This window comes from Heliconius melpomene, chromosome 9 (assembly GCF_056956725.1).
Source record: "Heliconius melpomene rosina isolate 202511_hmr_F chromosome 9, ASM5695672v1, whole genome shotgun sequence".
In the NCBI taxonomy this organism is placed as follows: domain Eukaryota; kingdom Metazoa; phylum Arthropoda; class Insecta; order Lepidoptera; family Nymphalidae; genus Heliconius; species Heliconius melpomene.
Genome location: NC_140397.1, coordinates 6,579,635 through 6,593,868, shown reverse-complemented (window position 1 = coordinate 6,593,868; position 14,234 = coordinate 6,579,635). Strand labels below are relative to the sequence as shown.

General features: G+C 31.8%; 2 protein-coding genes across 2 annotated transcripts; one reads left to right on the top strand and one right to left on the bottom strand.

Moving 5' to 3' along the window:
- Nucleotides 1–437: 437 nt before the first annotated feature.
- Nucleotides 438–4,719, top strand: LOC146536385 (odorant receptor 82a-like). Its single transcript, XM_085190335.1, has 5 exons — nucleotides 438–1,231; nucleotides 1,325–1,424; nucleotides 2,397–2,501; nucleotides 3,489–3,644; nucleotides 4,110–4,719. Exons 1-5 carry the CDS (start codon nucleotides 441–443, stop codon nucleotides 4,161–4,163), a joined length of 1,206 nt encoding a protein of 401 aa, XP_085046461.1. The 5' UTR covers nucleotides 438–440; the 3' UTR covers nucleotides 4,164–4,719.
- A 466-nt stretch (nucleotides 4,720–5,185) lies between these two features.
- On the bottom strand, nucleotides 5,186–7,996 carry LOC146536384 (4-vinylanisole receptor-like). The gene is made up of 5 exons (XM_085190353.1): nucleotides 7,058–7,996; nucleotides 6,791–6,890; nucleotides 6,244–6,348; nucleotides 5,510–5,665; nucleotides 5,186–5,334 (listed from the first exon to the last, which is right to left on the bottom strand). Exons 1-5 carry the CDS (start codon nucleotides 7,858–7,860, stop codon nucleotides 5,272–5,274), a joined length of 1,227 nt encoding a protein of 408 aa, XP_085046479.1. The 5' UTR covers nucleotides 7,861–7,996; the 3' UTR covers nucleotides 5,186–5,271.
- Nucleotides 7,997–14,234: the final 6,238 nt, after the last annotated feature.

Below are 14,234 nucleotides of genomic sequence, written 5' to 3'. Positions count from 1 at the left end.
TCATTATATAAGAGAAATGTTCCTAAAATCAGATTAAAGTCGTCATATAAATATGAAAGCTTCGTTAGAAAAAAAGGTGACTTTCCCAAAAGTCGCGGTCTCCACCTCAAAGGCCGACAACGTACCTGTAGCTCCTCTAGTGTTGCACGGGGTCCTGGGCGGCGGTGATCACCATCAGGTGACTCGAATGCTCGTTTGCCTTGTCTTTTTTCCATTAAAAATTATAATTTATCAAGTGGATCGCTGCAATTACTAAATACTTGCTCCAATTATTATAACAATTCGTATGACAAAAATAAATTTGTTGTATATTATTATTAACGTAAAAATCCACGAGCATCACTTATGTATTTGTATTGTATTGACGATTCGTATAAATTCTGTCATTTCTTAACAACTTTTGAATAAAGCAGTTGCTTACTTTGCTAAACCTTATTAAAATGGTGATACTCTTTCCAAGCCTAGAGGATCCTGAATATCCTTTACTTGGACCTACTTTATGGGGCTTACAGACATGGGGCATGTGGCAACCGAATAAAGGGAAAGCTAAAATCGCATATAATACTATTCATATTTTTGCTATTATATTTGTAATGAGTCAATATATAGAACTTTGGTACATCAGGTCTAACTTAGAGATGGCTTTAAGGAATTTGTCGGTGACAATGCTGAGCACAGTATGTGTTGTTAAAGCTACAACCTTTATTTCATGGCAAAAATCTTGGAGAGAAATTTTTGAATTTGTATCATTAGTTGAAAAACAGCAACTGAATAAACAAAGTAAAAAAACAAAAAGGATTGTCAATGAATATACTAAATATTCCAGAGCAGTGACGTATTTTTATTGGTGTCTGGTCACTGCTACTGTGTTTACCGTAATTTTGGCTCCTTTAGTTCTCTACTTCTCTTCTTTACAACGGAGAGAACAGATAAGGAATGGTACATTGGCATATCCTGAAATAATGAGTTCTTGGACACCGTTTGACAAAACCCGAGGTCTTGGATATTGGACAATAGTCGTGTTTCATTCTCTGATCTGTTTCTACGGGGGAGGTATAGTAGCTACATATGATTCGAACGCCGTTGTCTTAATGTCATTTTTTGCTGGACAGTTCGAATTTTTGAGGGAAAAATGTGCCGATCTATTTGGAAATGGAGAAGAATTTATCAGTTATAATACTGCAGTCAAAAGAATCAAGGAATGTCATCACCATCATGTCCTTTTAATAAAGTAAGGAGATGCTTAAACAAAGCTTAAACAAGCCTGATTAAAATATATATAACTCTTTCATTCTTTTTTAATATTGATATTTTTTATCAACAGGTATTCTAAAATTCTAAATTCACTTCTTTCACCTGTAATGTTCTTATATGTCATTATTTGCTCGCTCATGATTTGTGCAAGCGCAGTTCAACTAACTACGGTACGTAATTTAAAATATGGTTTCTAAATTAGAAATGTAATAAATAATTAATTCAGATAAGGCAAATATGAAAAACGAAAACATTTAAAACTTAAAATATATTTATATATATATTTTCAATAATAATATTTTCATTTCCTCTCACTCAACATGCAATGCCTCCAGAATTCGGCGAAAAGTGGGTAATGGAAGTGTTTTAATCAGAACAATGTTTATTAACACTACGTTCCCAGGTTCCCTCTGCCAGCCCTACTATGTGCGGGATACATTTTTTTTCCCTGAGTGGGCATCCAATCCACAACGATACAATGAATACTTCGCAACTAAGCTATATCAGTTTTAAGAACACTTAAAAATCTATTCCTACGCCTCATGTAGGCATCCCACTTTTTAAATTCCTTGTGTACAAAGGACAAAGACAAATGCAATTTATTTTAATGAAAGGAAACTTTCTGAGCATTTTTTAAATGCTTCCTTATTTTTTTCTTTACTTTTAACAAACAGAAAAAGTAAAGAATAAATAAGGAACCTTGTTGCTTGTTTTTTAGTCCTTTGAGACTAGAATTAAAGAATTATAATTTTATGAAAATAATAAAAATAATACTTTACATCTTCAATGGAAGTAGACGAGAGTTGACGGTAGGATTCCTAATGAGAAATTAATTATTTTATTTTTTTCGATCTCTAGATCAAGATCTAGATAAAATGCAAAATAAATTAAGACACTCATTTCGCAAAATCTTTCAAGGCATTGCATTTTGAGTGACGGAACTCAACGCCGGGCTTTTTGCCTTGGCGCTAGAGCAAAGAAATGAAAATATTATTAAATTTTAATTAATTCCCTTGTAGGGATCGAACCCACAATCATCGTTTTTAATCACACCCTTGTGCCTCTGTGCTACGATGGTCTCATTATAAACTTGCAAATGAAAAACGTCAAAAGAAAATATTATTCTCATATCATTTTTATAGGAAGGCACGACTACAATGCAACAAGTGTGGATAGCCGAATATCTCGTTGCCCTCGTTGCTCAGCTTTTTTTATATTGCTGGCACAGCAATAAGGTTTTGTATATGGTATGTTTTTTTTATAATTAACTTGACATATATTCATTTGGAAACGTTTAAAATTTTTAACGAAGAGGGATTTGAACCCGCACTACTTGGAAATCGTCCACGTCCACCGTAAAACCGTTTCCAAGATTTTTCTTTCTTAAACGTGGAATAAAATTTTCAAAATGTTTAGAATAATTTGAGATAGTTAATAGCGTTACTTTAAAACTATAATATTCTGTATAGCTTTAGATTCATTCTATCATATATATATGTCCCATATTATTCCTAATCCCTGATATGCAAAGATACTTATCTATATATATAAAAGGACTTGTCCTCACTGACTGAGGTAAGACGCACGCACAGAAGTAACCGCTGTGCGTAGAAACGTGAAATTTGGACAGATGTTTACTTTCGTAATGTGGACATCCACTAAGAAGGGATTTTGTAAAATTTTAACCCTAAAGGGGTGAAATAGGGGTAGAAAGTTTGTATGGAAAAAAATTTAAAACGGCGCCGATTTTTATAAAATTTGAAATTTAGATTTTTGAAAGTATTTAATTGAATACGTGTTTCATCGTTTTCTAGAATTCTCCTCTTAAGGGTGCAAATAAGGGGTTGAAAGTTTGTATGGAAAAATCTTTAAATCGCCACCGATTTTTATAAAATTAGGAATTTAGACTCTTAAAAATATTTAATTGAATATGTGTTTCATGGTTTTCTGGAATTCACCCCTAAATAAGCAAGAGAAGCTGCGCGCGTCCGCTAGTCTTTAATAATATCAAATCACTTCGGTTTGCCCTATACATTTTTGACCCTAATTCGACACATTACGTGTTGAGTGGTGGAACTTAACGCCGTAAAATTTCAATTATTGAGTTTATATCTTAAAAATTCATTATCACCTAAGATCGATTCACTAAAACCCTCTGCCTACCCTGCTGTGTGCGGGATACAGCGTGAAGCTATCATCTATTAGCATTTGCTTATGATATGCTAATATTCCAGAGTTTAAAAGTCGATGAGGGTGTCTACACTAGTGCCTGGTGGTCACAAGGGGTCCGCATACGCCGCAGTATAGTGCTGCTTGGAGGTCAACTGAATAAAAGTGTTATATTCACAGCTGGGCCCTTCACTAAGCTGACTGTTGCTACATTTGTTGCGGTACGTATACTAAAATAAGAACAAATGGTCAGGTACATAAAGAAGGATTATTTGGATATGGAAGTTTTTTTAAGCTTGAGGCTGTATCTCGCTCATTGCAAGGTAGGCAGAGGGAACCTGGGAAATTAGTGTTAAGACACTCCGTTCCCATTAAGACACTTTCATTGTCCATTTTTCGCCAGAATTTTTTTGAATACAGAAGTTAAAATTATAATAATTATAATACAATAGACTATCCTATTAATATCTAGAATATAATTTGTTAAATGTTCAATTCTCACTAAAGAGAATTGATTAATTGAGAAAACTCTATTCTTAATTTTTCTTATGGGTTCTACGTGTTTATAAATGTGTTACACAAAATACATCTATATGCACACATGCATCTATTTTAACTACTTTACTAAAAAGGGCATTAGGTATTTAATTAATTAAAAATTGTATAAATTACTATTTTCCTTTCAGATATTAAAGGGCTCGTATAGCTATTACACGCTGTTAAGCAAGAGGGAAGATTAGAACATTTTTTTTTAGGATAAAAATATCAATATCATTTGCAGAAGTTATATTTCGCAATCGCTCATATGAATTTTCGCTACTAATTATATAAAATCAAATTATAATAATATGTTTCTAATTTCGCTGAATAAGAAGCTAATTTACAAGCACGCTAGAAGCTTACACTAATATTGTAAACGTATAGAAATTAATAAGAAACCATCGTTGCTCAGTGGAACAGCCTCTGGCTGTAAATGCTTCGGTTCGATTCCATGTGTGTGTATGTATTATTTTCACTTCTTCGCTCTGATATGACGACAAGCAATATTCAATATCTCGAAAATTGAGTATCGTTTGGGAAACATAGTGTTTTAACATTAGGTTTTCTCTGCCTGTCCTGCTATATGGGAGGTAAATCACAAAGATAAGAAGAAACTATCTATTATATAATTCAAAAAAATCTAAAGCTATTTATTCAATTAAACAATCTAAATAATATTACAGTTCAAATAAAAATAATATTCTCTAAACTTTCATTAATATTTGAAAATTGTTTCAGCAAAGTTTTTACTGTATAATAAAGCATAATAAAATGATGTTTAATTTCTTTTATATTTTGTATATTTAACCCGTTTACTACGGGTTGAGGTCACGATCGATGTCATGTGACCATATGACAAAGACAAATAATATTTTTTTATGTCAAATAAGCTTTGACACATTGGAATAAAAATATAGTGCGGCGATGTGACATAAGTATCATCAAATGTACCTCGAAGTGTCATAGGTGTCTTCAAATGTGGGTCTATCTCCACCAGCAAAGGATCTAGGCTGGCGCTGATCTCTTATCATCAGCTGACTCGAACGCTCACTCATTTGCGTCATAAAAGATAAATATATAAAAAATGTCATTGTTAGTTGGTTACGCAATTAAAGCAAACAAATAATCATTGAGATTCATTTATTAACTCAAGTCATGTTGATTAAAAATTATATCTATTAAATAAAATCTAAATCTAATGAATTGTAGTTGAAAGTGCTTAGTAGATATATAATCTTCATTTGTATTTTTCATTCATTATTCATTTTGATATTTTAATACTATAATTAATATGTCTTGATAAAAATATTATTCCTTATTTTCGGGCATCTGAGTGAAAAGCGTGTAGAAGCTGTAGGCTCCTTTCATTATCTGAAATTAAATTGGACTCCATTTCTTATCTCGTGATATGAACTGCTTATATTTAGAATTAAATTCTGTCTTTTTCTGTTAACAATCACTTAATATTGATGAAAAAATTGTCAATAACTAAACAAATCCTAGGGTAATTTAATTTATCTTAAAAAAAAATCTTTTTTTTACTTACATTAATAAAAGTAGTCATAGAAAACTGGTTAAATGGCCCAGCATCCAATATAAACGTAGGTGATAATTTTCCAGCTAACAGTAGAACATGACGCCTAAGGCTCATATCTCCACGCCACCAATTACTCGTATAGACACCCAAATCAACTGATGCACTCTAAAATAGTAAATAGGTTTTATTATAGCTATCCCGCATAAAGCAGGGTAGGCAAACGGAACCTGGGAACCTGGGAACCTTGGAAAACATTCTGTACTTCAAAATCCAAAATTAATGACTAGCATTGAGGCCAACTAACATTGAGGTCTTTGTGGGCTAGCGTCATAAGAATTACTAATTCTATTGAAAATTGCAAATAATTTCATAAATATATTTAATAAATATTGTTATAGTTCAAGCAGGCGAGGCCGCGCCTGGGACTTGTTTGAGTTTTGTTGATGATGATGATTTGATGATGATGATGTTTGTGATTTTTGTTATATTTTTCAGTTTTCTAAATAGATGGATTTTTATTACTAAATATAAATTATATTATGGTAGAATATTTATTTCAAGTCCACCCATATTTTTTTATAATATTCAAACGTTGTAGTTAGTTAGGGAGTTTTAATTTTCAAAAACAGTACTTAACTGTAAAATAATGATAAGTTTTTTTATTTTTTATTCTATAGAATGAGCTATATGTCACATAAAAATTTAAAAATGAAAAATGAAAACTGTCATCACGACAAACGTACTTCATAAGCAATTTCGTTGCTATGCCAGCAATACAATAAAAGTTGAATTATCAGTGCTGTAGTATATTCAATGACCCAAAACTTTTGAGATATCGGCACTCCCTCCTGTAATATAAAAAAATGGTAAATATTAGTTAGTATTGTTTTGAACAACTTAAATAAAGACTGTTTAGGGCTAAAGGAGCCACTGTAACTAAAAGAAAAATGTCAAGATGAAACTAACGACCCCCTAAAGTTTGAATAACAGAAAATTTATTTCGTCTTCCTTAATCAACACAATTCATCGCATTTTATTATATTACTAGATCAACGTATAATTAGTAAGTGTCATAATGAAAGCAGAAGGAGGAGGAGCAGGAGGAAATGAAAATGGTTAATTCCCCGAAGTTGGATTCGAACTCACAACCACTGTGCTTAGTCATACAAGAACATAACAGAATTTTTATACGAAATATTAAAATTATTTTATATATAAATATTAAAATATATTATATATATTATATATTATATAATATATTATATATATAAATATTAAAAGTTTTCTTACCACACTTAACTGAACTACACTGCAACAAATCATGATGGAGCAAACCAATACATAAATAAACATAACCGGAGATAAAATTGTGTTAAACAATTTATGTTGTCTGTAAGAGATAGTTAATATAAATAATGTATTATATTAATATTATTTAATTTAAATTGTATAATAATGAAATTCAAAAAATAAAATTATTATAAATTATTAATTATTAAAATTTTAATTTCCAAATATTTTTATGGAATAACATGTGACATATAGAACCATGCTTACTCAATAAAAAAATTGTGTAATCGATGACATTCTTTTATGTTGCTAATCACTTCTGCTTGCGAAATTACCTCATAGTCGTCACCAAAAATATTTTCACATTTATACTTTAAAATTTGCATTTGACCTTTTAAAAATGACATTATAGCAACAGCATTAGAATCGTAGACTGCTATAACCCCAATTCCTTGAATTGCTATTAGTATATGAACAGTTACTGATATGAAGTAACCAGGCATTTTAGTGTCATCGAATGGAAACCAGGAACTTAGCATTTGTGGGTATGGCTCTGTCCCATTTTTAACTAGTTCGAGATAATTATTAGATAATAATTTTAGATATGGAGACAGCATTATGACGAAGCTCGTCATCAGCATTATGCACCAGTACAGGTAAGTCAGATTTCTTGAGTAACTCTTGTATTGATTCATATAATTAACCACATTTTTATTTCCAACAGATAATGCATGAATTTCTTCAGCTGATATATTTTTTATTAACAATTTCCAATCTTTGAGAAACAAAATGAAAAATAATGTTTTGGAAATGGACACGAGGCCCAAAGCGGTGATGGTAACATTGAAAAGAACTTTCAACAAATCTTTCTCCATGAAATATAGCTCCAAGAATTGGCTTATTACGAAAAGTAACGAACAGAAATGTACAAAGTTAAAAAAGGCGTCTCGATATTTGCGACCGCATTGCCAGAGGCCGAACCAATAAAGACCTGTGATATTGGGACCTAATAAAGGATATTCGGGATTTTCAAGACTGCTCAAAGTTCGAATTATTTTTTGAAGCAACATATTGCTTAAATTCAATAGTTTTTTGAAATATGATCACTTTTATGCAGATAGTTTCATTTATATATAAGAAGATGGTTGTATGTAATATTGTACCATTCAAAAATAGTGAAATAATTAATTTCACTTTTAAACGACAGCACCTTTATGTGGGCGTGGAACCTAATAAAATATTTTACTTAGTATTAGCATAGCTTCACGCTTTATCCCTAGCGGGGTAGTCTCTTTCGCCTCGTCCACTGTCATTAACCTCTTCATACATGCCCTTAGGGGGGGGTCCCTCATGCTTTTTACGTGACCTTCCTCCAGTATCTTCGATACTGTGTTTTCGAAGGTCTACCGAGGTGTCCCTCTACTTCTCTTACCACTAACTTTTTCATCATAAATCTTTTTTGCCATTTTTTCATCACTCATTCGTTCGACGTGCCCAAACCAGCTGAGCACATCCTTCTTCATTCTCACCGTGACATCCTCGCTAGTACCTGCCATTCTGTGTTTATTGCGGATTCAATCAGCTAAGCTGAATCCGCATATCCTACGAAGAGATCGCTTTTCCACGGCGTTCATCTTTCTTTCATTCTTCTTCTTTAATACCCACGTTTCGCTGCCATTGCATTCCGTCCTCTCTTCGTTTCTTTCAATAACTAATTTATATTAAAATAACCAATAACTAAATTATATATAACAAATACAATATTATAACAAATTATTAAGTATTATAATATTAGTAAAGAAGTATAGATGCATAGTGTCATCCTATAAATACAAAAGAAAGGTGCCAATTATCACCAATCGCTTAAATATGCAATTTCCTAAGGCAATTAGATGAAATTATTTTTTTTTTTTTACACTTCTTTTAAAATACAATTGCCACAGTAGGCTGCTTATTAAAATATAAAAACTAATAGGTCTCTTTTTCTTAATGATTGGTTAAAAAATATGTTTTATTGTATCTATACTAATATAATAAAGCGGAAGAGTTTGTTTGTTTGTTTGTTTGTTTGAACGCTAAGATCTCTGGATCTACTGGTCCGATTTACATTGTTTTTGTTTTGTATGAAAGCTGCATTCTTCAGAAGTGCTATAGGCTATATAACATTACATTATACATATAAACTAATATATTTTAAAGTACTTTCTAATTTGACATGCAATTTATTCTGCCATCTTAATAACAACCGTCGCGTCGCTACGCAACCATTACCGCGACATTTTGACATTCATCCTTATAAAAATAAATATAATAGTCACTCTTAACATTTTATCTAGATTGAAATTATAGTTTTCTGTATAACATTCTAATAAATAATTAAGAAGATGTCACTGATTCGAAATGACCTAGCCTTCGGGCGGCATAGTATGATATGACCGACGCGAAAATATTCTTATAGTTCAAGCAGGCGTAGCCGCGTCCGGGTCCACTAGTTTATATATATGTAGTGACTACAGCGCGACAGTTTGTGGGTTCGATTCCCACCCGAGAAAATTAAATATTTCATATATTAATTTTTTCGCTCTGATTTCGAAGCAAAGCGCAGCGTAGAGTTTTGCCACTCAACACGCAACGCTTCCAGAATTCGGTGGAAACACTAACTTAAATATATACATATAGGTTATTTGGAGCTTATATACCTACAAATCCCAGATTTTATCACTATATAACGAATTCACCCTTCTAGTCTCATGTACGGTAAAAATATGCATTGCATAAACAGCCATTTCTATACAAATGTATAGTCCAGCAAATTCGACAAACCTCTGTCCCTTCGAGAGACAAAACTTTCAACCTTAAACCCGCTACGTGTTCCGATTAGTAAATCGCTTACGAGTACGTGTCTAAATTATTTATGTACAATTCCACCGATTTGTCGATAATTCTTTTAAATAGGTTAATTACGTTTAATCTGTATGTTGGTTTCTATAGAAGTAAAATGGAAAATTACTCAATATATTTCTATATTATCAATTTTCGGGTTTCTCTTTCATTTGTGCGATAACTTCTTACTTTTTACAAAATTTCATAACTGCGTAGCGATTTTTATACGAATTTATGAAGCGTTTTTCGTAAACCTTTAGGCAAATAATATAAGGCATAATTCGTATCTTTTCCTTGTATGGACTTAAACGTTTAATTTTTTCTGTACTCCAAAGGTGACGTTTGGTTCCTCCGCTCAACTTCTCTTCTCATAAAAGGAGAGCATATGTTAATAGTAAAAACAAAACTGAAATGTGATATAAAAGAGAGGCCAGTCGTAGCGCAGGGTTAGTTCGATTGTAAACGCGCCAGCTTGTGGTTCAACTTAAGGAAATTAAATATTTAATATTTAAATTTCCTCGCTCTGGTAACGAAGCGCGGCGTTGAGTTTCGCCACTCAACACCCAATACTTTAAAAATTTAGTGAAAAATGGACAATAGAAGTGTGTGTATAAGTGTACGACTACTTAATAGGAAATGAAATGTCTGAACATTAGGTTTCCAGGTTCTTTCAGTCTACCCTGATATGTGCAGGATATTGCTTGAAGCTAAAAAAATGTTTTAAATTTTATATTACAACTTTTACGTTCACTTCTTACCGTCGGTAGCACTCATCCACATAATATTTATTCAATTCACCCTTTTTTATTCAATTCAATCGCTTTTTCATTTAAATCTTTGTCATCCCTAACAAGTTGCTTACCCTGCGTCGCTAAAACCAAGGACAAAATTTCATCTCATTTTATTTCCTTAATAAATATATCCGACTGATGTGAAGAATTTCCACCAGGCTTGTTAAGAGAATGTATGTTATTTTCTTTGAAAATATTCTTCATCAAAGGAAGATTTTCCTTTACGCATGTGACAAAATAAAGTTGGTGACCCTATTTGTAGGGTTTCGTACTACAAAAAAAATAAAATGAAACCAGTATAGATGTTCTGTTCTGTTCTGTTTTTTCTATTATGGCGTTCCGAGCGTGCCAGTTGAGCACAAAATCACTTCGCCAGTGTCACGTTGAATGGAGAACTCACGAACCAGTATAGAATCACTTTGTGGTTTTTCTGCATGTGTGTCTGTCAATTTTATATTTCTCAAGAACACGTTACTCAAAAAGCTGTTAATATCAAATATCTATAGTCTCAAAGCTGTTACTATCAAATATCTATATCTATAATCTCTATCTTCTTTGGAGCACAAATAAATTAAACTTCTAAATTAATAAAAATGATATGTTTTTGCCTTGAATTTGTCGCATCTTGAAAAATCTATATGATATGACTTGCCGAAGATCTAGCAAAAGGACAAAATCTAAAATTGAAAATTTATGTGATAAACGAATAAAAATTGATTTCTGTTTTTTTTTACAAAATTAAATTTATAAGTTGTATATCTAGTTTACCTAAAATTATGAAATTAATACAGAACCCTCAGTGCGTGGTCGATTAGCATTTTACCGATTTTTATTTGTTCATGGGTGTCAAATAACAAAAGGATTGTGTAACCTACTCAGAATGTAATAGGGTGAGAAATTTGCCTATACTTTGGACTAAATTAGATTTTCGTTCATATTTTTGCGTATTTCATCTAAAAAGGTTTCAATGTTGAATAAAGATTAGAATAAACCAGTGGAAAATAAGAAAAAAATCTTATTTTCTAATATTTTATTGTAATCGCAATCTGATTTGAACTAAAAGCGGTGTTTTTAATAATTTTAATGAAATGCTGTCTTCTTGTAAGTGATGTTTATTATATAATAGCTTTCATTCAAGTGAAGTCTCAAGACTTACCTGCAAAATTCAGCGGGATGTGAACAACGGAAACTAGGTTCCCAGGTGGCCTCTGCATTTTTGCTACGAGTATATGCGTGATATAGCGTGAAACTAAAAAAATATATAATAATATATAACTTCGAGAACGGTCTCGTAAAAGCTTCTTAAATATAAAAAACAAGGAAAAAAATATATCAAAATTAATTCACCTTCATTATTATGAATACCTTTTAACGTGAAAGCAATTAAAAAGTCAAGCGTCTTTTCTACTTAATGTCAGTTTATGTTGCAAAAGACTTATGAATTGAAAATATATTTACTATATATCTTTTAAGGCTTTTCGAGATTTTTTAGGATTCCATCGTAGTACTAGTAGAATGGTTAACATTACGGTTAACATATGGTGGTGGATTCGATTCCCATTCTAAGAAATAAATTATTCTACTTAAGAATAAAAAATAAAGGATTAACCGTCCAATCTCTAGCAACTTTTACAAGATTATTTAAACTCGCGTCAAAAACATCTCGGCTCAAATTAATTTGTTTGTTTTGAGGAAGCTTTCACGCAGAGTATACGGATATTGTACTGAAAATATTTCAGCACTTTCTATATTAAATTCAGAATTGCCAACGAATAGAAAAAGATTTTATTATAGTAGTTGTTTTGTAGGTCCAGAAAACGTAGTCTTATTATTTTCTCAGCTGTATTTTTGTCGGTAGGCATACCAGGGTAGCCAACCCAGACACTCGTTTCATCACTTTCCACCGAATTTTCTCTCAACCATGCGCTTTTTTTACCACAGCGAAGAATTGAATTTATAATTTATTAATAACTATTAACCCAGACCTCCGTGTGGGAATCGAACCCATAACCGTCACGATACAGTTACACTTGTGCCCCTGCGCCTCGACGGCCTTTGTATATTAATTTGGATATTTCGTTCACAAGCTTATAGACTCGAATTCTAAAAGACTTATCAAAGGACAACGTTATCTTTTGTAGATAAAAATTAATTACACTTTAGCTTATTTAAGAAAGTAATACTTTTATAAAGATTAAACAAGTTAGCTTTCAATGAAGATAATTAATTGATAATCAAAAATTTGAGGGGGTCAAATCCAAAGCTTTTAAAAGTAAGCAAACATCTGGAAAGGAGCTGGTAAATATTATTTGCGAATAAAAATAAATTTTAGTAACTGGAAAAATAAGTAAGCTTCGGTGTGCATTACTGTGAACTCGGCCGTGTTGTATTTTTAACTAATATATTTAAATAACTAGCATTTAAGTTATGAAATGTGAACAAAATATAGCTGTCATTATTCTCCATCTCCTCTCCTCTCCTCTTACAATCCTCACAATAAAAATCGAACTCAAAGGTAACTTCAATACAATTATCTTAATCGCGGCACTGGAGCAGAAAACTTTAACGAGCAAAGAGATAAGAAAGATTTAACTTCTATAAAATGTTGCAATAACAATTTTACTTTATATTACGTAATTTAAGAAAAACTATTGTCTAATGATCTCGTTTCCTATTTCATTTCTAATATAACAAACTAAAATAATATTAAAAAATTAAATTTTAAGTAGGCCGGTCGATTCTCAGTGGAGGAAATGTTTTTTTTTTTATTTCTTCGCTCTAGTAACGAGGCAATCCGTGGTGTTGAACACAGCGCTTTGCCTCCTTAATTAGACGGAAAATGGGGAATGAAGTGTGGGAACTGAGTGTTCCCAAAACTAGGTTCTAGGTTAAAACTAGGTTCCCAATTTCCTTCTGTTTACCTTGTTTTGAGCGGGATATAGAGGGAAGCTAAAAATTAAGCATATTTCAATTATCTGGATAGGTGTTTAATATAATATCTATATCTCCCATTAAACCAATTTTAATGTAATTTAGACTGTTCCTATATTTGCAATATACCATAATTAAATTAAAAAGCTATGCTAGTAGTATATGTAATATATTTTAATATTTATCTTAAGGCTGTCTAGGCGCAACGGAACAGCCCCTGACTGTAAAAAGAATGTTGGGGATTCGATCCACAGTCAGTAAAATAATTTGGCATATAAATTGTCAGTTTTTCAGTCCCATATTTCAACGAAAAACAGAATAAGCTCGTATTTTTATTTTTATTATATAAATCTAACCAAACAAATATGGAGAAGGATGTGTTCGACGTGAGACTTCACAAAACTTTTGTATGTGGGCGGAAACGAATAATCATGTTACACTCCGTTGATCTTATTGTAGTCTTAACTAACTTAAATGTGAGAATAAGAAAAAAAATGTTACCTTTATTTTCTATTTTTTTTTTTACTTTTTTTCGTAATATTCTCTAGGTATGCCACTAAAGGCAATATAAATTAAATTCATAAAACTAAATTCGAAAATTGGGCAGAAAGTTCGGAACCCAGTATTTTAAAAATAGGTTCTCTAGGAAACAAATGTTTTTAGAATATTACTGGAAACGATGGTTGTTGGTTCGATTCCCACGGAGGGTAAACCGAGTCACAATTTTATCGAAACAACAATATATTTTATTTAGGTTCAGGCTGCGGGCAACTAGTGTTAAGACACTCTGTTACCATTAAGACACTTAAATTCCCCAGTTTCTTACGAATTCTCAGGGC